Here is a 25,689-nt window from a genome sequence, read left to right as displayed (position 1 = left end):
ACATCTGCAACTCCCACAGAAATAACCATCTCCAGTCCGGGAACTACTGTATTTCTACAAACAAACCCTGCAGCAATGAGCTGCCTAGGGAATGGTCTTTTGAATTCATTATGAAATACCTGTCACTGGACTCGAGATCTCCTTCGGCATTCTCTCTGGACCCAGAGGCACCGCAAACTAATGAAGATCCTCCATTACCTTTACTCGCACCCATTCACTGTCACTCTGGCCCCAAGAGGGCAGGGACAGGTGGGGGATGCCACTGAACTGTGCTGAGCCAACTGCACATGGGACGGGGTACCTCCTTCTTCCTCCCAAAAGATTTTTTCCTTTAGTCTCATCTCCTGCCCCTAAACCCACAACTTCCCTCAGATGCCTTCAATGCATAATTCATGAGATATTTTATTTTTTTATTGTGGCATATTTAACAAAGGACTTCAGATGCTAACTGTGGAGTTCTGGGTGGAGAAGAACAGTGTGTCAAAGCAGGTCTATGGCTAGCTATCCTGGCAATTTTTTGTACATTTAATGTGAGTACCTATATGCAGAATGGCAGTGGCATTGCCAAAGGAACATGGGTGTAGAACTACCATCACCCACACACAGTGGCCAACAGGCAGTGAGGTCTGACAGTTCAGTTGCCAGGTGTTCATCACTTTACATAAGTAATGCAGAATACAGCATTAGCCCACAAGGAACAGTCATCACAGGTGAAATACTCAAAGTAACATTTACAGCATGAGGCATTAGACATTGTGATTCAAAATTATTATGTGACACTGTCTTTCTTAACAAGGCGCCCTTGAACCATACGCACATGCTGCACAAAGCAGGACTGATATGAAATCCTAACCCAGAGGAAATTGCCTTACACAGGCATTAAGTTCCTAGAAAAAAAATAAGGTGGCAGGGGCAGATGTCAGGAACACAGCCTAATTTGAATCGGTCTTTTTTCCTTTCAGAATCCCAGCCCAAGGGAGGAAGGAGACTGTACCACTAAGAAGTGACTTTGGCCAAAGTTTCTCACTGGCATTTTTCTAACACTCAAATTTAAAATGCAGGAACACTCCCAAAAGGCTAATCCTGAGAATTTGGAAAAAAATCCCAAACGAGCAAAAAAACCAAGCCACACTCTGTGCATTTTTAGTGACAGGAATTCTTCGGACTCTGGGTTACTCTGCTACCTGCACTGAGAACACCGCTGATCTCAAGCTTCAGCATATGCAGTTCATGTCACCCATTTCTAGACTAAAGCTCAGCAGTGGTCTTAGCCTCCCCAGTTTCAGTTACTGGTCTTTCTAGAAGTTGGTGTCTGGCCACAAGCAGAGTTCACAGATACAGGGAGAAGGCTTATGCTGTGCTATCTTTTACCCAAAATAGTAAAACCAGGAGTATGTATGGAAAATCTGACATGTATGAAGTACACAAAAGTATCCATCCCTGTGAGGTAGGTAACCATCACCCACCTTCATAGATGGGCAAACAGGCTGAGAGATGTGACAACCATGCAAAGGGCCAGAGAGCATGGAAGGGAGGCTCAGGAATCTCAATCTCTTGGATCATTCTTCTCTCCCCTTTCAGACTCACCACTCTGCTTGTGACACTGCTCTAATCCAAGACACTTTTGTAATTACTGACTAGAAGGGTTAAAAAAACCGAACAAGTAGTAACATAACATAAGCTAAAGCCAGGAACAAGTAAGATCTCTAGCCCAGTTTCGTAGGCTCTGTTTCTCTTGCAGTTTTTGATGCAAACATGTTCCTTTCCAATGATGTTTTGGATGGGCTATGATAAGCCTTTCAGGAGCCTCACTGAAATTGGCATTCTCCCATTTTCAGTACAGTTTGTGTTCCCTAAGCTGTAGTTGTCTGTACAGGGGAAGACATGGATGCAATGTGTTGTCTTTAACAGTACAGGAATTCCTCCATCAAGGTGCTGGGGAAGTGGAAGTCTAAAAAGGAACTGAATCAAGACAGTGTCGCACTCAACTCCCCTCACCCTCGAACTGCCCTTCTCCTCCATGGGAGGTGCTTTGTTCTCTAGCAGTGGCTAATTAGCAGGAATGCTCCTCACCTTACTTGGGACCAAGGACTTGAGTGATATTCACAGGTAGATGGGATGTATGTCACCCTGTCCCCTTGATGCAGACAGTCCAACACTTGCATTATTTCACAGTAAAGGAGAAAAGGGATTGTTAGAAACAGCATCCTGGACTAGCAAACAAAGAGGAAAATTAAAGCAGCCAAGCAGCAGATTTCTGGCAGTTGCCTCAGAGCTTCTCAACAATTGCCGCTGTTCCGTCTTATGACTGTCAGTGCATGGCATGGATTTTTCTAATTAGACTGCACAATCCGAGCCCCCTCCTCCCCCCTCCTGCCACAGTGGAAGGCTCACTGCAGCAGGTCTCAAAGTTTGTGTATAAAAGGAAATGGAAAGACAGAGATGGACTGGTCCAGAGTTAAAACCCAGTATCGTAATAATATTAATCAATAATCATCATATGAACAGTAAGAAGGGTGCAGCCTAATGGATGTAGGCCCTGTACACTGCAGACATGTCGTTGTCAGATTGGTCCAATGCTTTTGCTCGTTTATAGACCTAAAGAGAAATCAGAAAAGGATCAGAGCCTGCTTTTGTGTGAAGCCTATTCCCAGCAGAAAAACTCCTTTGCTGACCACTGCAACCAGAGAACTGCACAATATGTCAAATAATCTAAGTGCAGATGAGAAAATGCCAGGTCTTTCTGTTTCCTGATGTAACATTCTAAGGGTCTCTACAATCAAAACAAATCCAATACCACTCTAGTTAAAATGCATTTCAATCACTGTTCCCTTGTCACAGAGATGATATTCTTAGATCTGTGTCTCTGGTTGACAAACAGCTCTGTTGAATAAATGCTAAAGAACACATCTGAACACTGAACAACTCTTACCTCGTTGGCAGCAGCTGCCATGGGAGTTGGGTGGTTGACAGAATCGCCCAGTGCAATAGCTAATCTAAGATCCTTCTGTATGTATTTCAGGTAGAAATCAGGTTTAAAGTTTCCTTGCAAAATATCTGTGGAGAGGAACCCATGCAAAAAGTAAGCATGACAAAAGTAAGCCAAGCCCATGCTGCAGGGGGCTGCAATTCAAAACCAATCTCCCTTTCCATTGCTGATCACTACTTTTAGCTCTCCTGTTTCTCTACTCTCTATCTTCATACGGCCACAGCAGATGATGTCACTACTGCCCACTGACAAAGTAAGCTCAGATTTCTAAGCAGCTTGCCTTCCATTCCACTTACTATCCTGCCCCAATGAAATCCTAACTTAAGCCCTAAGCAGTCCTAACTCAGAGTCTCAGAAGTCCTAGCTATGAAGGGAAAGGAATGGGAACTCAGGTCTTCCATTTCAAGAATGCTTAGAAAACCCACAATTCTAGGCTGATGAAGATGGGACTGTTATTTCCTACCTTTTGCCACTATCTCAAAAGTGAACAGATTGTAAAAAATGACCTGTAAGAAAACAGTGTAAGAGAACTTTACTTTGGCACTTCTGGTCCAGGAAGATGCTGGCAAGTTGTCCCTGATTGAGGATATCCAGAAGGGTCTGCTGGGACTGGCCAGTCACTTGAGCCAAAGTCAGTCCTTCTGCTATTGTTGCCATGAAGCTGCCTTGGACCATGTTCACAATCAGCATCATCTTGGCAGCATTGCCTACTTCACCTGGAAGTGAGACACACCATTGGGATTCCTCCAGAAGAGAAACAGCAGTACTGCTTCCCCAGCCCACACAGTAGTAACAGTGCTAGACTCCTGGCATCAAGCATTTGGCAACTCTCCGTTGCCCTGAAAGGCTTCAGAAAATATTCCCATTTTCCAAGCACTCGAAGGAATGGAGAAATCATAAGAAAGTAGGATTTAAAACCAAAAGCATCACAGTTCCTCCAAAATGAGCCAGTATTAAAAAAAAACAAACCCTTAGCCTGCAGGCTCTGAAACTAGCCAAGTTCCAGAGGAGCAGGCCAATTTCCCACACTGCCCAAAGAGAAAAGGAAAAGATGACACATGCATCTCAGACTCCTTGCTGAAATTCCCAGTCCTTGCACTAAGAAGCTGCTATCAGGCTGTCCATGTTTCAATTACCTAGGAAAAAAGAGGTCTTCCCCATGGCTTGGAAACAGCTGCTGCAATCCTCATACAAACCCCTGTCGCCAGCTGCCAGGATCACAAGCATTCCATCATTAGAGAGCTGCTGGTTTCCTGAGACTGGTGCTTCCAGAAAGCGACCACCTCGAGACACTATCACCTGGAAGAAGGGCATCTCTGGTTAGCTGTGCATGAACTGCAGCAGAAACATCATTTAGGGAAATCCCGCCCATAAGGACAGAATTTTAAAGCAAAAAAAATAGTTCCAACATGTTCAGCAGAACAAAGAGCTCCAACAGAAGAGGAAAGCACTAATGTGATGTATCACACTGTATCCTGCAAAGTGTGCTTAAGACCAAACGTTGACCTCACTCCAGGCAAGACTCTCCTGCACCCATCACTACTGTGCATGTTTTAAGCAGCTGAACTGACACGCTTTAGTCACGGCACCCTACACTGGCCAAGTGATCAATGCTGAAGGTGTATATGTGGCATAAGAATTCCAGAAGATTGATCATTACATTTCCCCCTGTTTCTCAGAGAGGAAAGGCCTTTGACAGATCTCTTCAGCCAGATGTTTACTAATATGGGTGATTTGCATTCTCCAAATTGATATTACACACTAGTGCATCACCAACATGTCTACTTAAAACTTCAACAAAACCAGCCCTCGCTTTCTTGTAAAACCACACATACTGCCTTAGGGCAGTGGGGAACAATCAAGATGCCAAAAAGAAATCAGAGATACCATAGCACAAGTAATCAGAACACTTCTACAGAAATCCTGTAATAGTATTTCTATAGAATGAAATGTGAAGACATTCATTTTCCCCAAACAGATCATTTAAACTAGGCAGATTATGCATTTTATCAGTCATTAATCCAGACAGGGTTTTATCCTCCAGTTTGCTACAGAATACTAACCTGTCTACAAATATTTCTCAGGGGATCAAAATTTGGCTATCTGTTTTCCCCTGGTACCAGGTAACAGCTCTGCCAAATCTTACAGGCTTTGCTGGTATCACTAGGGAACATCTCATCCAACACTCTTTGCTGGTCAAGATTTGACATGTTACTTTGTCTTGTTTGCCTGGAACTTGAGACTCTCCCAAAAGAAGCCAGAAGACCTCTAGAAGTTTAATTACCAACAGGTAATGAAGTGCCTGACGCAACACAAACTGCAGAACTGCTGTTGAATGAACAGCTGCTGTTGTTAAGAGGCTCAGTTCAGTGATTACCTGCGCCAGCTCTGTGACTGTATCTGCATCCACGGTGGACATGTCTACATAACACTTCCCTGGGCGAATCCCCTGCAACACTCCACTTGGACCAAGCACCAGCTGTGAAGAACAGAAGAGCGGTAAAGCAATAGGGTGTCTGCAGAGAAACTCCAGTTCTGCAGGAGTCCAGCAGAGCCTGGCATTGCAGTAGCAGACCCCCAGAGGGTTATCAGAACCTACTCTCAAAGACTTAAAATGCTTAATTTTTGTTGGGACATTCATTTTTACACAGCTGCACTACTCAGGACATACAATGACTCAGGCTACTGTGGTTAGCAGGAATCAGAACTGGCATTCAGTGACTGTCATCTTGCAGTCTAACCAGCGGAGGAAAAATAAGAGTTAATCCTTACATCCTTTGCAGCTTTTGGATCTGATACACAGGCAAACGTGATGTCACAGGTGGAGACTACTTCAGCAGGGGTTCTTCCCAGCCGTGCACCCTCCTGGATGAACAAATCACACTGCAAAAGGCACAAGTCCAAACGTAAGGCAAGTTAAATAGAGCAAATGGATTCTTTGCATTTTGCTGTAAAAAACTCCACTGCTGGACACAACTCCAAAGGAGTTAGGCATGTTAATTACACAGCAGCTTTGTCTTCTTCTGTTGCTTTGTCTACACACACACAGACACACACACACACACACACACGCACGGGGCTGTTTTGCAGCTTTTCTGAAAAACAGGTGAAGAACTTTGAAAGAAAGACAAAAAGAAACAGAATTCTTGGGTGAAATGATCAGAATGTTGACAAGAAATTATCAGAGGAAAAAAGGAGATCTAGGGATTGGTAAAAAGACATAGCAAAATGTGTTAATGGATAGTAACAGGAATATGCACAGCTGAGACTGATGTGGTTCAGAGGGCTGCTGCTTCAAACTCTTAGCTCCTTTTTACCCTATCCCCTCATATCAGCCATGTTTTGCTCTTGAACAAATGAATATTTTAATCCCCTTTTAATAAAGTAACCACAGTGCTCTTCCTGCTTTGATATTTCACAGCATCTTACAAGTACCACATGACCCCCAGCTACCTACTTTTCCTTATCCACTACGAAGAGTAACAGTGTCTAACATGTAAGTGCAATGCAATATAAGCTCCATTTTAATTTTGAATGCTCCTATAAAGCCCTTCTCCAACCTGGTCTCATGATACAGCAGGTCTTTGACAGAACACTTGTTATCACATGACTAGCACAATAGATGTAGACCAACCTGTGGCTAGGCAGTGCATCTTACCATACCTCAGTCACTAGGGATAACTCCCTGCACCTAGCCTTCTTGGCACAATACACTGACTATGGCTATTCACATCAGCAGTATTTTAAGAGGCATGTTACACCCCATTCTTCAACACACACACACACACACATGTATATATATATATATACACACAAGGGTGTAATTTTTCTAACAACTCTCTTCTCTCACACAAAAAGGCAGTGGGGCAGGACCGCTGACGTAAGAGTGACCACACTACAATGGACCATAACTGCACCTAGCCACATGTGCCCTTCAACAAGCACCTAGGAAACACAACAGAACAAAGTGACAAGCGTATCCTTGTGTTTCTTTGGCATCCTCTCCCAGGCATCACCGACAGATGATTCCACGAGATACAGGGGGTAACTGAATGTTTAGGAGAAGTTTAAGCACATCCTACCTTCTCAGCAGTCCGGTTCCAGACGGTGACAGTGTGACCCATCTTCAGCAAGTTGGAGACAATGCCACTTCCCATCAGACCAAGGCCCAGAAATCCTATCCTGAGGATTAATGCAAAAGAAAACAATCAGTGTCAGTTTCTCATGGTGCTGGAAATGATGAAGAGCAAACTGGACACCAGCACAAAAAAATACCCAAACAAACATGTTCCACTGCAGCCATGGTCACAATGGGCAAATAGGGAGCCTTACAAGCAATCTGGAATTTATTTTGCTTACCAAGCACCCCAAACAATTTCCTGAAGAAAGTCTTTAGCTTATTCCAGAAGATCGGCTAAATATTAAAGATTTGGATGGTCTGGGTTCTTTTCGTTTGTTTGGGGTGGTTTGTTTGTGTGTGGGTTTTTGTTTACTAAAATTGTTGTTTGTGTGCTTTCTGTTGACAGTCATTGCCTTACTGAAGTTAAAGGGAACACTTAGAAAAGAGCGGGTGTTTCTCTAAATAATCTTCTGACTTTAAAAATAAGTCCCACATACAATGCTTGCTTGTATAATGGAACGATACATTAGTATCTTAGTTTTAATAAAGTCTAGCAAAGACTACTGGGCTAAGCATCATGCCAAGACCAAAGTCCTAGTCCCTGCTCTACAGCTGCCATTTCAGACACAGGAAGAAAAAGTATTAGGCCAGTACAGGTCCCCATCAGTCGCAGAAAACAGTCTTCCCTTCCTCCTACAACTGGAAAGAGTTTTGCTCCCTCCATTCAAAAAAATAGACAGTAGATCACCAAGTCCCTACAATCACTGGCAACAGGAATTCCTCTGCAGATATTGCTGCAAGAACCCTTTTATCCATCATGCAGCTTTCCCACACAAACCCCGTAGTTTAGAGAGAGATTCTGAAGCATTTTGTTATATCCAAAGTAACTTCACAACAAAATCTACCTGGCAAATCCGCAGCTAATTCTGCAGAATTAAGCCACATTACTGCTGCACTGTGGCTTTCACAAGCCACCTGTCCTCTCCCAGCTAACCATACTGCCTTTTCGCCAAGTAAACTAATTTGGACAGGGCAGAGCAAATCACTACAGGCTCCTTACATGGCCCAAATAAGGTCTACCTATTTTCAAGTCTCTAAACCAGCAGAGATATTCCTTCCCTCCCAACCCACCTCTGACATGACTTTCCTGAGAGACTGCTTTACCTGAACAGCTTCACTATTATTTTTGTTCCCCTGCAGTAGAGGTGAGACCTGACATCCCATGTGAACTGCCCCAACAGCAAACCGCAAGAGTGGCCTGAACTCGATTTGAACAGAGCAGAAGTTACAGAGCAAAATAGGAAGCTCAAGTTAGGCTTCTCTCAATCTAAAAAGGAGAATGGGGGTGTTAGGAGAAACCAGGAAGCTCATGTGCTACACAGCAAAGCTCCTGTGATGGGGGAACACGCCTCCCTCTTCCTCTTGTCTTCTGCATGCTCAGGAGAGCAATTAAACAACCCAGTCAACTGCCAGGCACTACTGGAGACAAATCCCCTTTTATCTTCCTACCTCACAGGACACCCAGGAATACTGCTGCTAACATCCTGAAGTGGGACCTACTGAAAAGGGTAACTGCAGAAATACTCTGAATTGCAGATGTATCCAGGACAGAACTTACTGTGAATTTTGTATTGTACAGCTCCCTTTGTTTTTAGATGCCTCCCTCCCCACCTTGCATCCCAAAACAGTTTCACACAAGGGCAGAGGGAATGTGCAGTTAAAGGGAAACGTTAGGTTTATTCCTTCTCAGTGACAAGCTGGAGAGTGGCATGTGTGCGCTGGGAAAGAAATGGCTGAAGCATTGGAGATCTTACTTTTTGTCTGTAGGTGTGATGCTGCCATTGACTGCTGTGCTGTCTGCTGCCTGGATGGAGGTGGATCCTGTCTCCTGAGGGAGCAGGGCAGGGGGGGCGAGGGTGGAGAAGAGAGAGGGGAAAAATAATAATAGAAACAATATAATACACAGCCCTGGAAAAACTGCAAGGCCTCATAACAATAAAAATCTATCAGAATGAAGATTTGCTTTACCTCTTCACAAACCTTCAGCTTCTTTGTGATGGCTTGATAGCAGACAGCTGGCTGTATGAAGACAAATCATTCAGGGGAAAGTACAGTGCTAATTTACTCTGCCAAGCAAACAGACCATATCCTTGTCCCACAGAAAGAGGCAGCTCACCCACCCACCTGCTTCAAAGCAGGACAACTCTGGGGCTTCCCTCAAGGGGAGAAAATAAAACCTATAATATACTGCAAGGCATTAAGATCGTTCTTTCCCACCCTGCCCCAGCAGTTCAGCCTGTCTTCTAACAGAGGCACTGCAAACTCCCTTCTAGAAGTAGCTCCAACAAAAGGCTCCCCTGGAGGTACTAGAATCCAGGCCACTCCTACTCCTACATTTAGCTCCCTGAAGCCTGCCATGAAACCTCATATCTATGCTCACTATGTCTCTGCAGCTGTGGAACCAAAACCTTCTGGTTAAAATGAGACGGCATGTGGCTTTCTACAAATGCTAAGGTAAAGGCTGTTCCTCCCCATGCTGCTTACTGTGAGCTTGTCTAGATAAAACTGTTAGCAGCTCTTAGTCCTTCTGGCTCTGCCCAGATCCTCAGCGAGATATAAATCCTTTTATGCTTAATTTGATCTCTCCTTTTCCTCCTGATGTTCACTGCTGAATAGAAAATCCTGCAAGGCTTCTGACACTTGGGAGATAAACTGGCTGTATTTTACACGGAGTTTTTCTGGTCCTGGAAGTTTTCCTGCAACATTCACTGAATTGACAAGCCTATCCAGATGAAGAAACTGATAGGACAATCATCAAAAACAATTGAACAACAGGATTTTTGAACACAAAAAAAGCTTTTCTGACCATCCCATTCATTCTACACCATTGCAGTTTAAGCAAGCATATAGAACTATTCACTGTACTTAATGCTAAATCCCTCTAAATCTTAAGGCTTGGAAGTACTTCAAGTAATCTAATTACCAGCCCATAAAGAACAGAACTCTGGAGTTCTTTATGCATACTCCTTGTGTTCAGTTCCAGTAAATGGCAGGATTCCAAGCTACCCAGCAGCATGATCATGCCTGCCAAATCCTTACCTTCTCTGTCTGGCTCAGCAGGAAGTGATGAAAGTGTGGATCACTGTCCTTCACAGGCTACAAAGAGAGAAAGTATAGCCTCAGAAATAAATCCAGAGAGTCACTGAGTGACCACAGCACAATTCCTTTGCTCTCCTAAGCTGCATGAGAACAATAGCATAAGGGGGAAAATATAAAATGTATCTGCTGTCACAAGGAGACTGTTTCACTTAAGTACTTTACATTCTGTTTTATTCTCAAAACCAAAGCCATTTCAAACCAAATTCCTCATTTTTGTACATGTGTAGGAAAACCAAAGAAGTATACAAGCAAGATTAACATGAGAGAAAGAAAATGCATATTCTGCTTCCTCATCTCCCAAGCAAATGAAAACACTTCTTTTTCAGCTTCCAAGGAATTCCATAAAACAGCATTCTGGCAATTGACTGGAGATTGCCAAGCAAACCCATCGGAACAGCAACATGGACTGCAGGCCCAGATACCTCATCTTCCCAGTGAGCATCCTACATACTAACCCGGAATCACACTGCTCTTACTCTGCTTTACTGATCACTCATTTATTCAACAAAATCAAAAGGTTTTCAAAAGCTGCTTGGGAAGGAAATCAAATAAAAGCACCCCATGTGACAGTATTCACACGGGGAAAGACTATCTTCATCACCTCCATTTTAGGCAAGTCATCCCAGAAACACTTTTGAAACAAGAAGTGTAAACATGAGTACAGCAAGTTAAGTGTGAATCTGCAAACAGTTCCACAGAGACAGAAATCGCATTTCCCAGCATATTTCTGAACTGTCTAGGATACTGTCCAGCTTGGTTATGCTGCAGTATGTTCTGACACAAGAAGATAAGATCTCACTGTTTCACAGCCAGACAAAAGGTTCTAGACTTGCTGACACAAACGCAGATCCTAGATGTTGTAAAGCTTCTCACCTCGCTCACACTCGGTGGCCATTTAAATCCAGCCACTGTTCCAGTCATCACTCTCTTCACTGTACTTGACTCTGGAATTGTGAGGTCCTGAGGAGACAGAAAGAGGATCAGAAAGAGCTTAAAACCGGCTCAGGGGCAGGTCACAGTACAACGATAATTTTGAGCACACATTGAGAGCTCTGAAAGCACTACAAACGCCTTCCATTCCACAGGCCTTTCCAGGAGCCCTTCTATTCCAGAGTACTTTCCATGAGCATTCATATTTAAATACAGTATTAACAACACAGCTGAGGTGAGGAAAACATCAACTGCCAGCAAAGGAATTCAACCAGATTTATGGCTTCTGGAGAGTCCATTCTTCATACCTATGAGGAATCACTCCACTTGTGCACTTATGCAATGAGCAGAAAACAAACATGCTTGATCCCGTATTTTCCTCGAGTAGATGCAAAAAGCTTAACAAATGAGTGAAGAACATCATTACAAGCAGAGGTCTGAACTCTTTTAATCCTACCCTGTCATAACAGAATAGCCTACCTGTTATCAGGAGAACCTTCAAAGCATGAGGTTGACAACCGCATGTGCTCAAGTTCGCAGAATCCATGAGACAAACTGGTATGTGGGCTGCCCCATCTGCTCCACAGGCCTTGGTTCGTAATATCATGATAGTACTTAACATACTGGGGCTTTTACTGTTGAGCAGATTAAACTTTATCTTTTATTTCCCCAAGACATATAGGTTAAAATAGGTCTTTATGCTGTAGGTCATAGACATATGCTACAGACATCTAGGTTTTTATGCTACATGAAGAGAATGTACAGGACTTCTGCATAATATGTGCTGTCTTCCTCTGAAATGAGGGTTCAGAAATGGAGTCACATTATCTCCCCTCCAAAATTACTTCCTGAAAATGCACAATATACCTTAATATCCACACAGGAGCACAAGAGAATAACACTATTCGCAAAAACGGCCAGAGCAAGACTCCTAGAGCTAACTCAGAATGATACAACTGTCCAAGTGTTAGCAGGACAATGCAGACATCACCCTCCAACCTTGTAGCATCTAGGGAGAGTCTTGCGTACTTCAGCTGGTAAAGAGTGGATAAAACCTGTTTTAATACCTATGAAGTTACATTGCTCCTTCAAAAATATTCATATAAGCTTAAAAATAAGAGTATGTGAAAGATCATGTAAAGCCACAGAGCCTTTCTAGACAGAGCACACCTCAGCAAAAACCGGATTCTCGATTTTTATGCATCCTTTTTACTTGGAAGCCAGATTGGACTAAGATGGAGAAAAAAACCCCAAATCCTAGCATCATATTAATTCAGGAGAACAACATAAATGTTTTCTACTCTAGGGCTAAGAATTTGAGGAACTTACGAGAACAAGGCAAGAAGACAGGATTTTAAAATTATTTCATAAGCTGAAAAACAGTATTAAGGCAGTACTGTTATATTTTTATGGCAATTATTTTATTTGTCACTTTCCAGAAACTATAAGGCTTACTTTCCTACCTTACCCTGCTTAATTTCCTGGTTTGTGGCCAGGCAGTTATCACACAGCTGGCCACCACGCTGTGGCAACTTTAAAACCAGTCTGCTTGTCATGTGCCAGTGAAATAATATGTACTACCACAATTAGCTCATTCAAAGCACTGTGATGTACTGAGGTAGTTAACACAGTAAAACCTATGTGTGCAATGTGTCAGCACAATCAGAACTCTCTCAGCCATTAGTTTTCATCAATTTTGGAACGAATCTAGCTTAAAGACACAGAATCATTTTGCAAGTAAAAAAAAATGTCTTGTGGCTTATTTTAACAAAAATATGTGGAGACACAACATGCTTATATGAAGACACTTAGAGAAGTGAAAATTATGTTGCCAATCAAGCATTTTCCTGCATCAGTCAAGACTCGTCCTGTAATTTTATTAGTTATAAACCATAAATATGCATCCATTCCTCCCCTCTGCCAACTTCCCTTGAAAGAAGAAACTGATGGGATCTGTTCTGCAGCCTAATTTCACAGACATTGCTGCTAAAACAGAGACAGTATTTCCTTTAACCCCTTAGGAGTTGGACTTGATGATCTTTGTGGGTCCCTTCCAAATCAGGATATTCTATGACTCTACTCTATGATGCCTTCACAGCTAATATCTGAGTTGATCAGCTTCATTTTACTACATCAAGAGTCTGCTGTTCAACCAGCGAAGGCAAATCCATTCACAGTTCTGGAGAGCAAAGACCACCATCTTGACTTGCATCCTGACAGAAAGAAAAGACTGCGAAGCACAACATGATCCCCTTGAAGCACCGGTGTGCAAGCATGTTGCCGTATGGTGTTTCAGTATAGGTCTCCCAGTCGTCTTCAGGTGTAGTCTCTGATGGAGGCTGTGCCTTGTAATAATCCACCAAAATAAATATCCATTTGGAATAGGAAGATCTAGACCCACAACATGAGTTCCATAGCAAAAAGGGTGGAACTCTAAATGAACGTAGACAAAGTGCTGCCACAACATTGGGAAATATCAGGAAAGTAATGAGAATAAAATATTAAGGCTCCTTTATAACGGAGGATGGGAAAATATCCTAAAGCACAGAAGCTGAAATGAAGACAGCTCTTCTAGTGGATTCCCCAAGCTATGAATTTCTTCATTAAGCCCTAGCCCTTAAGAAAATCTCACTCTTTGTGAATACTGAGGTTGAAGTTGAGCGACTACTGATCACCTGATCAAATAATCATGAGATGCGAGAAGTCAGGAGCCAGATGAAGACACGTATCTCTTTCCTAATCCTTCCCACACAAACTGAACTCGAGGGATGGCAAGACAAAAGAATGGAGTCCCCTGATACATCTTCCAAAGCCCTCTCAAAGATATAAAGAGAGCCACTCACAGTAATTAACTGGTAAAACTCACAGGAAGAATCAACAATACTCTTGCCAAGGGTATCAGGCAGCCAAATGGTCTAGAAGCAGCAACATGGAAAAGCTTAAAAAAGGGATACTGAACTGATTCTTCCAGTTGGCCTGTTAGTCAAGGTGCCAGTCAGCCCTCAAGTCCAGCTGCCAAGTCCACGGGCACTGGCGGACATGCACAACACAAACCTTCTCATCCTTGGGTGGACGCCCCCGTTTTCGGGGGCTCAGATCCTGGGCTCTTTTCAAGGGTGACTTTGATCCTCTCTCTGACGAGACAGAAGAGACCCTCTTTTTTCCTTCCCCTGTGCCCTTCTTCACCTTTCCTTCAGACAAACTGGCTTTGCGTTTCTCTTCACCAGCAGATTGCTTGCCTCTTTCCTCACTGGAATTACGCCGATTCTTCTCTTCAGTGGAGTTATGGGAAGACGCCTGAGAGATTATAGAATAGAAGACGGTAAGGAAAGAAGAGAAGAGATGGAATGATTTTCATGCAAAACCAAGGATGTGAAGGACTCTGTGCTGATAACTATCAAGGAAAACAACAGCACAGTAACTTGAAAACTATGAATCTGTTAGCCCTTTGGAGTTGGTGAGTGAAGTTCCTGGTTAGTTCTCCTGCAAAAACACACCAGTTCAAGCGAGCACATAACAGAACAGGCCACCTGAAGACTTGCCAGCACTTCCAATGTACTAAAGACAAGATTACTAGATACCAAATTGTTAAGACTGATTTATAAAATCATCACAAGCAGATCAATTAGCCTCTTCAGTTTCCTCATCATTTAATCATCCAATAATCACTTTTCCCCACCAAACAAGATTAAATGGGGAAGAAGAGAGGACAGGAAATAAACCCCAAAAACCAAAGGAAGGAAAACAAAATCCTCCTCAACTTGCTAGAGGAACAAACTCCTTTCACATAACAAGGCATCTAATCATCATTCATGCCAAGGCCTGTTTTGATGCACACAGTGAAAAAGAACCCACTCACCTGGTCCTTGCCTTTGTTTTTTCTAAGAAACTCCTCTACAGCATCCACAGCTTGCTGGAAGCGCTTACCCTTGTTAATCTTGATCATTTCCTCTTTGTGAGGGTGATAAGGCTTCAGCTGCTCCACTTTGATCCAAGCACTTGAAACAAAAAAAGAAGCTAGTTATAGTCTCCAAACTGCAGCTTTCTCAATCATCCCACTTCGAGAAACACACAGCTACCCATTCTCCGCCAGATCTACTGATGACAACAAGTTTAAACTCACTTCCTATCTAGAAACTGAAGGGCTACCCTTACAGGCATTCACTGAGAATTTTCTTCTGGCACTTTTACTTTGTTATTTCTGTAAGTTTTATCTCCTCTCATTCTAGCACTGTCCTTTTCTAAGCATTATTCTCTATCAGCAAAAAAGCTTTTGGATGTGATCACAGGACACATTTAAAACAATGGCAGCCGAATGACCGCACTTGTGTCAATCATGAGGAAGACCCACAGTCCCATGCTTCCAGATAGTCAATACCACAAATCCACTCAAGAGAAAGAAAAGCTCACCTAATAATTCTCAGCTACCAATCCATGGTTCAAATATACGGAGCACATATGTGTCTAAAAAAACTGTAGGAAAATCCCCTCGAAATTATGTATCTCACTATAGAGATCGCCACACAGAATGAATACAAAAGCCACAGCTCATTGCTGCACTTATTTCTGATGTACCCAGGTATTCTGCATGAAAACAACAATTTTGTTTTTGAGGAAGAATAACCATTTCCTTCACTGTTGCTATTTCAAGATAACCTGACTTGTACAGTAGCAGAGCATTAACCTGCAGTCCTATTAAGACTGCAGTCCTTGAAGGAAAATCAAATGACTTCCCTGTTTCCACTTCGACTAAGTAAGACTTTTTGATGTTTACCAAATGGTAAAGTCATCAAGTATGGGTGACAACTTCACTTTCCTTTATGTAAACAAGCTCTTCTACCACTTCAGTGAGGTTTAATGCCTTTAATGCCTTTAGGAATGCCTTTGCTTCCCTAGATGCCTGAATTCCTTGTGGCTCTCAGAGATTAAACCACCTTTCTCCCTCCCCAAATTCAAGCTCAGGCTCATCAACCACACTGTTACAAAGCCACTTCCACCCTACTGAAAACAGAACTGCGTAAGCTGTGAAAACCCTTCCCTCAGTTAGTATAGCAAATGGCACTTCTTAGTACACAGCAAAAATGGGACAATCACACTTTCTCTTGTACCCAGATAGCTCTATGTTACATAGATTATCCACGATTACAGGTTTTAAATATTCCCCAGTGCAGTCTAGGTCCTGCAAGCAGATAAAGTGATTTAATAGCTGCATTTTCAGACACTGTATGCACCATGTCATATACTTAAACTGAACAAGAAGATTAAAAACATCACAAAATAATAGTAATAATTTGCTGAATCTGATTGTTCCCTCTTCACAAAATAAGCTCTATAACTTCTAGACCTTTCTCCTTACTGGCAATAGCAATTGTTTGTAAATTGCTTGTTATCAGGAATCAACTTCAAGAAAGTAAACGGAAACGTTTTGGGTCTCATTTGCAGAGACAAGACCTCCTTCTAGAACTGGCTGTGGAAAATGCCAGCATCCTTTCAAAAGAACCCAGTGCTCCTGCATGCAAAGCTGAATCCTTTCACTTAGTTTACATTATTTCTGTAAGAACTGACTTAATATAACAAGTCAAATCACGGCACTCAAACTAGAGTCTGAGTCCAGCAGCTACTCGGGGAATCTCTCCCAGCTTCCCAGACGCTACTGTCAAACACACCTTAAAATTATCTTACACTGTAAAGCTTGCCTGTATGACAAACAGCGACAAACAATCCTGGATACCACAGAGCATCAGCTCATGAGAAACCTTTCACTACGTGTACAAATGAAACAAAATTTTTGACCACAATATAAAAAAGCATGCTAAATGTTGTTGCAGGACAATTTCTAAATAAAAATAATGTATTTTTTCTCAAAGCATTCTCTTAGGTTTCTGCACATCCTATTTATCCCTCCTCACTGCACATATTCATTACCTTCCTTTCTCATTCCTTTTCCTTTGGTATGGAGAAAGCCTGAGGCACAAAGCAGAATCTTTTGGTTCCTGGCTTCAAAGGTGAATCTTGGTACTTGTGATCCACCAGGACAAAGAACTAGAGATCTCAGAGACAAACTATTAAGTGATAAACAACCCTAAATGTTTCAGTCAAAAATAAACTTTAAAAAAAAAAAAACGGAAAAAAAATAAAATTGGTCTTTTCCTTTCCAGTTTGTTTATGCATTATCTACCTGGACAAGCTCCGGTAAGAGATGAGCATCTTTTGACACCAATGTCCACAAAACAATTGCATGCACTGTTTCAAGCACTTGAAAACAAAAGAACTTTTCACCAAACAAAATCATTCATGTTTATACCCAAGATCGCAATGCCTTCAAGGCCAGTGAAGCCCAGTATTTGGATCAGGCTCAAGGATACAACATATAAAAGGAACTACTGTTTCTCTCTTGATTCAGCAATGAATCAATGCATGAGAAAAACATTAGCAATGACACTGAAGGTGTCATATTTAAGATGAAATTGTGTTCATCCTGCTGCACAGTTATCAGGCATCTGTAAAGAACGGGGTAATATGGAAAGATGTAATAAAAATACCTTAGCTTCCTCTTTTCATTTCTCTACACTGTTCCTTATTATCTCCAAAATAATACTCTTAAAAAAATCACTGCTCATGTCAAATTCACATTAAAAAACATGAACAATAAGCAAAACTTAGAATCAGTAGAGGCAAGTATGAAAACAACCTGCAGCCACAAGGAAACAGTGGCACAGAGAGATGTAGAAACACTAGATTCAAAACTCTGGTACAAGCATGGCACAGGCAAGGAGATCTTCAAACCCACACCATTCCAGCCACTGTCTTCCTGTCTACAGATACCAACTCCTAACGACAAAACTGCAGAAATGAGATGAAAGAATATCCACCAATCGTCGCCTTTTGTGAACCATATCACTAGGGATGGAAAACAGTGGCACTGTTTGTATCTCCAAATTGCTATTTACCACAGTCTTGGAAAAATTTTATTGCTTTAGACTGTAGCACTTTAGATGCCCATACTAAATGCTAACACAACCAACATTAATTTCTTAATGTCAAAATAAAATTGCTTAGCTATTTACAGGGCCAGTGTGTGTGAGCACATGACAAAAATCAAGATGGATTTCCTTCTGTTAAAAGGGAACATCTCAACCCTCATCAATTAAGTAGCTCAAATAACTAAACTCTGCAACTTAGTACATAGGCTCCTAGAAAAAAACAAATACAAAAATGACCACATCATTCTGGAATAAAGGAAGGGATATTTAGAAGAAACCCAGCAATAGGGCAAGAGTGAAGGAAATTAGGTATTAGTTTTTTTCAAATTTGTGCAATAAAAATATCTCCTCAATGCAGGACAGAAGAGTTTTGTCTGTAGTGATTTTCAGCTATGGTATTGTGCCTGCAAAAATGTCGAACAACATTCCAGCTGGCTCTGCTACAGCAACATGGAGCTCCGCATGGGATAATCTGCTCCCGAGAAGTACCAGGAACACAAGCTCACCCCCACCATAAGCTCAGCCTATCCCTCCAGCCTCTCAGACTACAAAGGTGTATTTCCCAGTCGGCAAATTCAAAGCGTTTTCTGATGTCAAGACCTAAAGAACATTACAGAAAGACTACACCCTGAATTTACTCTCTTCTTGAAAACCAGGGAAAACAGTGGCAGAACAAAAGGGCAGGTGCTTTCACCCCAATAGAACATGGAGGATGCAAAGGTAATGAGGGTTGTGTTAAAATCACTGTGCCTGATGGAAACAGGCTGCATTAGTACACTTAGATTGCAAACTTCCTCCATTTTTTCCTTAATATGTCAGGAAGCGTCCCTGGACCCCACCCAATTTAGTTTCACACTAATGCTTCAAAAGGTTGTAAGTAAGAATAGGCTGTCCCAGTTTCCTGTTAAGACTCTGATATACACAACTTGCAAGTCCATTTGGCTGCTACAGAAGAACAACGAGGGAAGGAAGGTGAATGACTATGTTTATACACACACCTCTGATAGCTGCAGGACTCTCACTAGTATTTCTACAGAATCACAGCAGAAAGATACCTTCAAAGCAATGATATTTTTAGTTCTGACAAATGTCATAATGAATTCGCAAGCAGGCTGAAAAATGTAAAAGTATTTTGAACCGTATGACGCACACTGGCAGGCCAGCCAGTCTGTAGGTTTTAACTACTAAAAGCAATAAACATACAGCAGATTTTCTACAACAAGACTGTAGCATGGAAATAATAATTAAAGGGGATTTTAAATGCTATCTGAGAAGCACAGTTAGAAACACAGATAAGAGGTCTAAGTTCCACTTCTAAATGAAATTAAAATTGTTGTTTAGATTCCTGTAATGGATGTTGTTACATGCTTGTCAGGTCTATCGGCAGGAAAGAACAACTGTTCTTGATTTTAGACAAAGAATCCTTTTAATGTGACTTACTCTAAGAAGAGACACTCAGAAAAACAACTACTAGGCAGACTAGAAAAACTTCCTTATCAATCTGGAGAACAAGGTAATAAAGAGACATTATGTGATTGTCTTAATTGTGATGCACACAATCACTCAGAATAGGACATGGATATTACATCACTACTATGAACATCAAGGTGCTTTCACTCTGGTAAAGCAGATATGTACTTGACAGTTTAAACACAGGCAAAATTTGCTTTCATGAGTAGAGAATCCTTATCTCCCAGAAAACCCATTCCTTCAGAAGTAAGAGGAGAAACTAACATCACCAACATAATTAACGTACAGAGTACAGAGCTCAGTAGAAAATTTATCAAAAGCCAGGACGTAGATAACAGTCTGAAAGCACTCATGTTCTCACCTGTGTGTCTTGGACTAAAACTACTCAAAGTTTTCCACTTAATCTATTCCCTTAGTCAATGCAGCATTGCACAGGCACAGTACATGGTAATCAATTTGCAGGAAAAGTAAAATGCATCTCCTCTGTGCTATACCCTAAGACAGCCAGAATTTCACAAATAACCAGAATTTACACACTATACCAAAACCACTGCCTAACTCATCAGTATGTTTTTACCTTACCCCTCTGCTGATGCATATCTATTTTTACCTCTAAACACCTTTCTCCTTAACCTTTAGTATGACAAACCAAAGCCTGATGTGAGTCAGGAGGGAACAACTTGCACCCAGCCTGAACAGGGGCATTTCTGGCCACAGAAGGCACCTAGGAATCCTCAGAAGGAAGTAAGACTAAAATAGGGCCCAAGACTGCCTACCTCTCCACAAACTGTCTGGCAACAACCCTCAGCAGTTCATGGGAGGGATTGTACTCAGCAACCAGTATCATCTTTGCCTTACACACAATGGACAGGAGGTGAACAGCCAATGATCCTCTCCCATTCAACCTCAAAGGTTAAGGCAGTAATACAAGAACTGCAGCAATGGAGCCATGGTACAGAAATGCCATCCTACAGCATAAACACGGCAGAAAAAGTGAGGTGTTCAAACAAGAAGCTACGTGCACTACACCACCAGTGTAAGTGTGCTCCTCATCACCCCTCGAACAGTGACAGCTCTGCACGCTGCTATTCCTCAGGCTGTTTGTAAGGTGGTGACACTCTCTTAGTTATACACACACCTGAAAAATGTATTAGCAAATGTACAAGTTACTCGTAAAAAATAAGTAAAGGTATTTTCTCTTCACATTTTAAGTGAAATCATTTATATTTTTCCTGATTTGCCTCACTGATTATGCTCAAACACGAGAACTTTATCAAGCAACGCACTGCTTAGAACAGCACAGTTCTAACCAGCAAAGTCTTTTGAAGTTCCAGGTCAGGATGGAAAAGGCACACAAACTTCCCTCTCTTCTCTCTATCAACATTATTTGAAAGAAAGGTGATAATATTTATTTCTATTCAATTTTCAGGTAGAGTTATGACACTCAAAGCAAGGAAATTTCTAATTCATCTATTATCTAGCATGATATAATTAAATTTCACAAGCTGGATCAGGGAGGGGGCTACACTACAAAAACCACACTACCTTTCTGTGACAAATAACTGAATTTGTCCCGGCCAGAGCTCTAGAATCTTGTAATAAATCCGAATTATTTTGCAGCACTGAATTCTTAATTTGCAATCATGTTATTAATCTTGGCTACAGTGTCCAAGATATTTGACTGCTTGTCTTAACACCAAAAAAATCTGTATTAGAATCAATAATGTGAAACGCAAGAATTGAAAACAAATAATCAGGACAGAAATAATCCACGTTGACTCAGAATTTATTAGCTCAAATAACCATATTTAGTAATACCATCAAAAAATGTTCTCTGCCCTCAAATCAACCCTTCACCTGCCTCAAGTTACTAGAGATCCAAACACTCCCATTAGTATGCTGCATTCACTACTACTCCATCAAGTTCAGAGCTCATTTCTTAATGGAAAAATATTTTTAAGTATTAAGCCAAAATAATTTAGCAGAGAAAAATAATTTCCTTAAGAGACATTCATCAAATGGACTCAGTTCTTGTCACCTTTTTTCCAGAAAGTAAAGGCTTTTTTAGACTTCCACAGATATTTGCCATTTTCTTCTTTATTCCATGAATTAATAGGAAATAGCAGAAAATAAAGAGGAAAACCAAAAAAATTATCAAAATCATTTTCAGTTTCACAAAATATCCCAGTTCTCAGGGGCTTTTTTGTTGGGTTTTTCCCCCTAGTTTGTAATCATTTAAATCTAAGACAACTATGATTTCGTTCATATTTTAAATCATTAAACTCTGCCTTGCAATAATGAAGTCTAAACCACTTTTGGCTCTCTTATTCTGTGAAGTCTTCCAAAAGCACAGCAAGAATGTTTTCAGTCAGCAGGTAGCACACATATTCTTTCAGAAACAGCAATGATATAGTTCATTTTATTCCTCTGGCAACAAAAAAAAGAATACTGTGAGCACTCTTAAAGGTACTCTAAGTACCTTTCTCATTCATGGTTACACACTAAAAGTGTAAGCTAAGTTTTTACAGTCTTCATACACCCGAGTGTGCAGCTACAGCATGCAATAATAGTTGAATTTCTTTTATTGTGTGGTTCAAAGGGAATCCTTTACAACGCGACATTGCACTGTAATATTAGTAAATACTTCTTCCATAAAAAAAAAAAAAAAAAAAAAATAGTAAATATTTCTTCCACAAAAGACCCACGTTATGTGGTACAGTATTTTCCCCAGATGAAAACAAGTAATTACGTACTGATCTTCTGTTCCAAAAAACTTCACAAAGAAGCACTTTTTTCCTCGAGGCTTCTTCAGGTCTTTAGGTGGGTTAACAATCTGAAGGTGATTAGAAATCAAAATTAAAAATCACATAGTGACAAATTTTGATTTTACCATCCAGCGTTCAGCTATTGTCGATTTTTTTTAAACTCTGATTAGGAAAATAACTGGCATTACTAAAAATTTGTTCCACTTAGGTAACCCTTGAAATTTAAACTTTGTCTTTACTCCCAGAATAGAATGCTTATCAAGTTTAAAAAGTTAGTAAGAAGAAAAGCTATCATTCAGTTACACAGGTGAGACCTGTAGAGGAGCCTGGTGTTAACTTGATCCAATAACCAAATGTTTATAGTTGTCAACCACATTGACAATTCTTTTCCCTGACTCATGCTGTCACCTCAGCAAGCTTAGCCTCATTCGACATAAAAGAAAGGTCTTTCAGAGTAGAAATAATAGAAATGGCATATAAAATACATTTTTCTAAATCTTACATCAGAAAAAACCCTACCAAACCAGAAGCAGGATCAAACTATCCCAGATAATTCTCAAAAAACATGGCTCTAAAACAGTATCTTGAGAAGCCAGACTCCTTAATTCTATTATTTAACACAGTACTATTAACCAACTTACTATGGAAGAAAAGAAACAAATTTTGCAGAAAGCAACAGCAATTAAACAACTAAATTTGGGAAACACAATCAGATCCAGAGCTGGGTCTCTGCTCTTCATTCCACATGAACTACCAGCTGTTACTGACAGACTGAGATAACAGATCAAATGAAGCCCTAAACTAGTTCACACTTTAGATTTGTAGGGTATATGTGTTTAAAAAAATAAACAAATGAACAAACAATATTAATCTACAACTGAAATGCTTCCAGGAAAAGCTTTACCTACACAGAAGGAAAACTCAAAAAACACCCGCACTCAAACAACAAAACCATGAAAAACAATAGAAGAAGAAAACAACAATAAATACAAACAAACCTCACCTTCCCTGGCCATGGAGGGTAACGGCCCAGCTTCCCCCTAGAGAAAAAAGAAAGCATTAAGCACCAGAATCAGAGAAAAAACCAACTATCCCAGTGACTGCTTTTTCACGTTATGTCACATTTTTCCTATTAAGAGAGTTACAACTTGCAGTCAAAACCTTCTGTGTGCAAGGCAGGACACATGTCTGACATCTGCACCTAACTCAGGTCTCTGGACAGTCTCTTTGACCTTGCTGGACTTTCAGAACTGAAGGGAAGAGCAGCAGCTACACTGCCTGCAAGATACAAGAGTAATAGGTACTGTAAAGAGTATAAGTAGCAGTGCAAGTGTGGAGATTTCTTCACATGGAACTGAAAAAAGCACTGATGCAGGCAATCAGATCAAAGTTCAGGTTGAGAACTTCTATCCACCTGTCTAGAGCAGTTGGCGAGCAGAGCAGCCACCAACTCCCAGCTAAGAAAGCTGAGGTTCTGATTCTCACAGGAAAGCATTAATGGCAGGATCCCCTCAACAGGTCTTCCACTATCACTTTCTTCAGGTACTCACCACCACACTAACTAAGATATGAAGAGCCATAAAAGAAAGGCAGAAAAGTTTACTTTCTACACTTGCAAATGTTTCCATTATGAAAACTAGGCAATACTAGAAATAATCACAGAGGAGGAAGAGACATTAGTCTTAGCTCTTAGCTCACCAGCTTTCCTGGTAAGCTTTATCCTTAGTTTACCCTTGTCACTGACTTGCGCTGCAAGTATTCACAAAACCCCATTAGTAACTGTCTTGGAAGAGATGGGCAAAGAACCTGTGGGGCCCAACAGCTCCTGATACAGAACTTCTCAGCAAGTGGTACTGCAGCCCCCTGGGATGGCAATGCCGCACAGAGGATTCAAAAGCCAAGGGCAGGCAGGAACACTGCCAAGAGCTGTGACTATGACCATGTCTCATATTCAACGCTCCCATTCCTGTACTGAGAAAAAAAAAATCAGCAGACACTTTCTACTGTTGCTGTCTAATTGTTAAAGTTCCCGGGGACAGCTTTAAGGACAGCACCTGCCTGTCACGTAGAAAACTAAAGCAGGATAATCTGCATTCCAACTGTGAGAGCAGAACACTCCCCAAATTCTCATCTGAAAGAAATATGCTAAAAGCAACTAATCTTTACTTATTTTGCTATATAAATTAGACAATTTCCCAGCACTATAAAGTTTTCAGATGAGAGGTGCAGTTGTCACAGCCTGAAGCACATGCTTCTTTTCATCTGGGTTATCAGTATAAATGCATGCATTTATGTATGGGGAATTAGCTACTTCGAGTCCTGGCAGGACAGCCTAGCCCATCCAGCACAGCAGAACCTATGCATTTAATCAGTGCTTACAGGGCGTGGTGGAATGCTCTCACTTCTCCCTACCAGGAAACACAAACTCACAGCACTGACTATCTGAGGGTAAGACTGCAGTGACAAGGGCAAATGGCTTCTGGGGGCTTCCACAGGAACACCCCAACCTGCAACGAAACGCTGTGTTGCCCCATTAAAGCATTACCAAGAAATGGTGCCGTGGCTCCCCCTAAACACCTTCTATCTCTAACACTTCTCGCATCCCTGAGGAGGTGAGCCCGTGCTTACAAGGGACCCCCGCAGGGCTCGTCCTTCCGTCCCGCTTCCCTCACCACTCCATCTGACACAGCTTCCGTCATGCACCGCCCTCGCCAGCCTCCAGCGCCGGCCCGGCTCACAGCCCAGCCTGCCTCCCGCCGGCCCGGTGCTCTGGCTCCGGGCTGCCTACCGCCGCTCCTCCCACACCACCCGAGGGACGGCGACGGCGATACCTGCAACCCGGCAGCCGTCCCACCACTGCCCCGCCCTGCCCTGCCCTGCCAAGCCCCACCCAGCCCGCAGCCGCCCTCCGGAGTCGACCGCGGGCTGACAGCGCCCAACGCGGCCCAGCCCGACTCAGCTCCTGCTGCGTCGCTCCCAGGGCCGGGTACAGCCCCGCCTGCGTCTCCGCAGCCGCAGCCTGATTCCGCTAAAGGCGCCCGGCCCGCCATGCTCCGCAGCCGCCGCCCAGCCTGCACCACCACTCACCACACCAGGTCTCCGAGCCTCAGACTCACGGCCGCCATCTTACCGACACAGACCGGCCGTGCCGCGCGGGGCTTGCCGGGAGCGGGAGCAGGGAGAAGGGGGGGCGGTGGCCGTGTCACGTGGGCAGGCGGGCCGTCACGTGGGTGGGAGGGCTGTCAGCGGCCGCCCCCTCTTTCTCTCTCGTCG

General features: G+C 42.1%; 1 protein-coding gene across 4 annotated transcripts; it reads right to left on the bottom strand.

Moving 5' to 3' along the window:
• Positions 1-400: 400 nt before the first annotated feature.
• Positions 401-25,689, bottom strand: GLYR1 (glyoxylate reductase 1 homolog). 4 transcript variants are annotated; one of them, XM_066330388.1, is made up of 16 exons: positions 25,504-25,666; positions 23,420-23,456; positions 22,405-22,484; positions 15,058-15,196; positions 14,253-14,495; positions 11,142-11,228; positions 10,209-10,265; positions 9,138-9,188; positions 8,924-8,997; positions 7,072-7,171; positions 5,762-5,872; positions 5,367-5,468; positions 4,126-4,288; positions 3,526-3,705; positions 2,933-3,057; positions 401-2,598 (listed from the first exon to the last, which is right to left on the bottom strand). In XM_066330388.1, exons 1-16 carry the CDS (start codon positions 25,539-25,541, stop codon positions 2,524-2,526), a joined length of 1,662 nt encoding a protein of 553 aa, XP_066186485.1. In that variant the 5' UTR covers positions 25,542-25,666; the 3' UTR covers positions 401-2,523. The 4 variants fall into 4 exon arrangements, with proteins under 4 accessions (XP_066186485.1, XP_066186484.1, XP_066186487.1 ...); XM_066330387.1 differs by lacking the exon at positions 25,504-25,666 and adding an exon at positions 25,045-25,243; XM_066330390.1 differs by lacking the exon at positions 14,253-14,495 and having other exon boundaries at positions 25,504-25,689.

Source organism: Sylvia atricapilla, chromosome 15 (genome assembly GCF_009819655.1).
Source record: "Sylvia atricapilla isolate bSylAtr1 chromosome 15, bSylAtr1.pri, whole genome shotgun sequence".
Classification (NCBI taxonomy): Eukaryota; Metazoa; Chordata; class Aves; order Passeriformes; family Sylviidae; genus Sylvia; species Sylvia atricapilla.
Note: the sequence above shows the minus strand (reverse complement) of the source record. Positions and strands in the feature narration are given on the sequence as shown.

Coding starts and splice junctions, on each gene's coding strand:
- GLYR1 (XM_066330387.1), bottom strand. CDS start 25,115: ATGACGGAAGCTGTGTCAGATGGAGTGGTGAGGGAAGCGGGACGGAAG. Junction 11,229..14,252: donor GTCCACCCAAGGATGAGAAG/GTTTGTGTTGTG, acceptor CTGTCTCCTCAG/GACCTCACAATTCCAGAGTC. Junction 3,706..4,125: donor GAAGACCTCTTTTTTCCTAG/GTAATTGAAACA, acceptor TCTCACTTCCAG/GTGAAGTAGGCAATGCTGCC.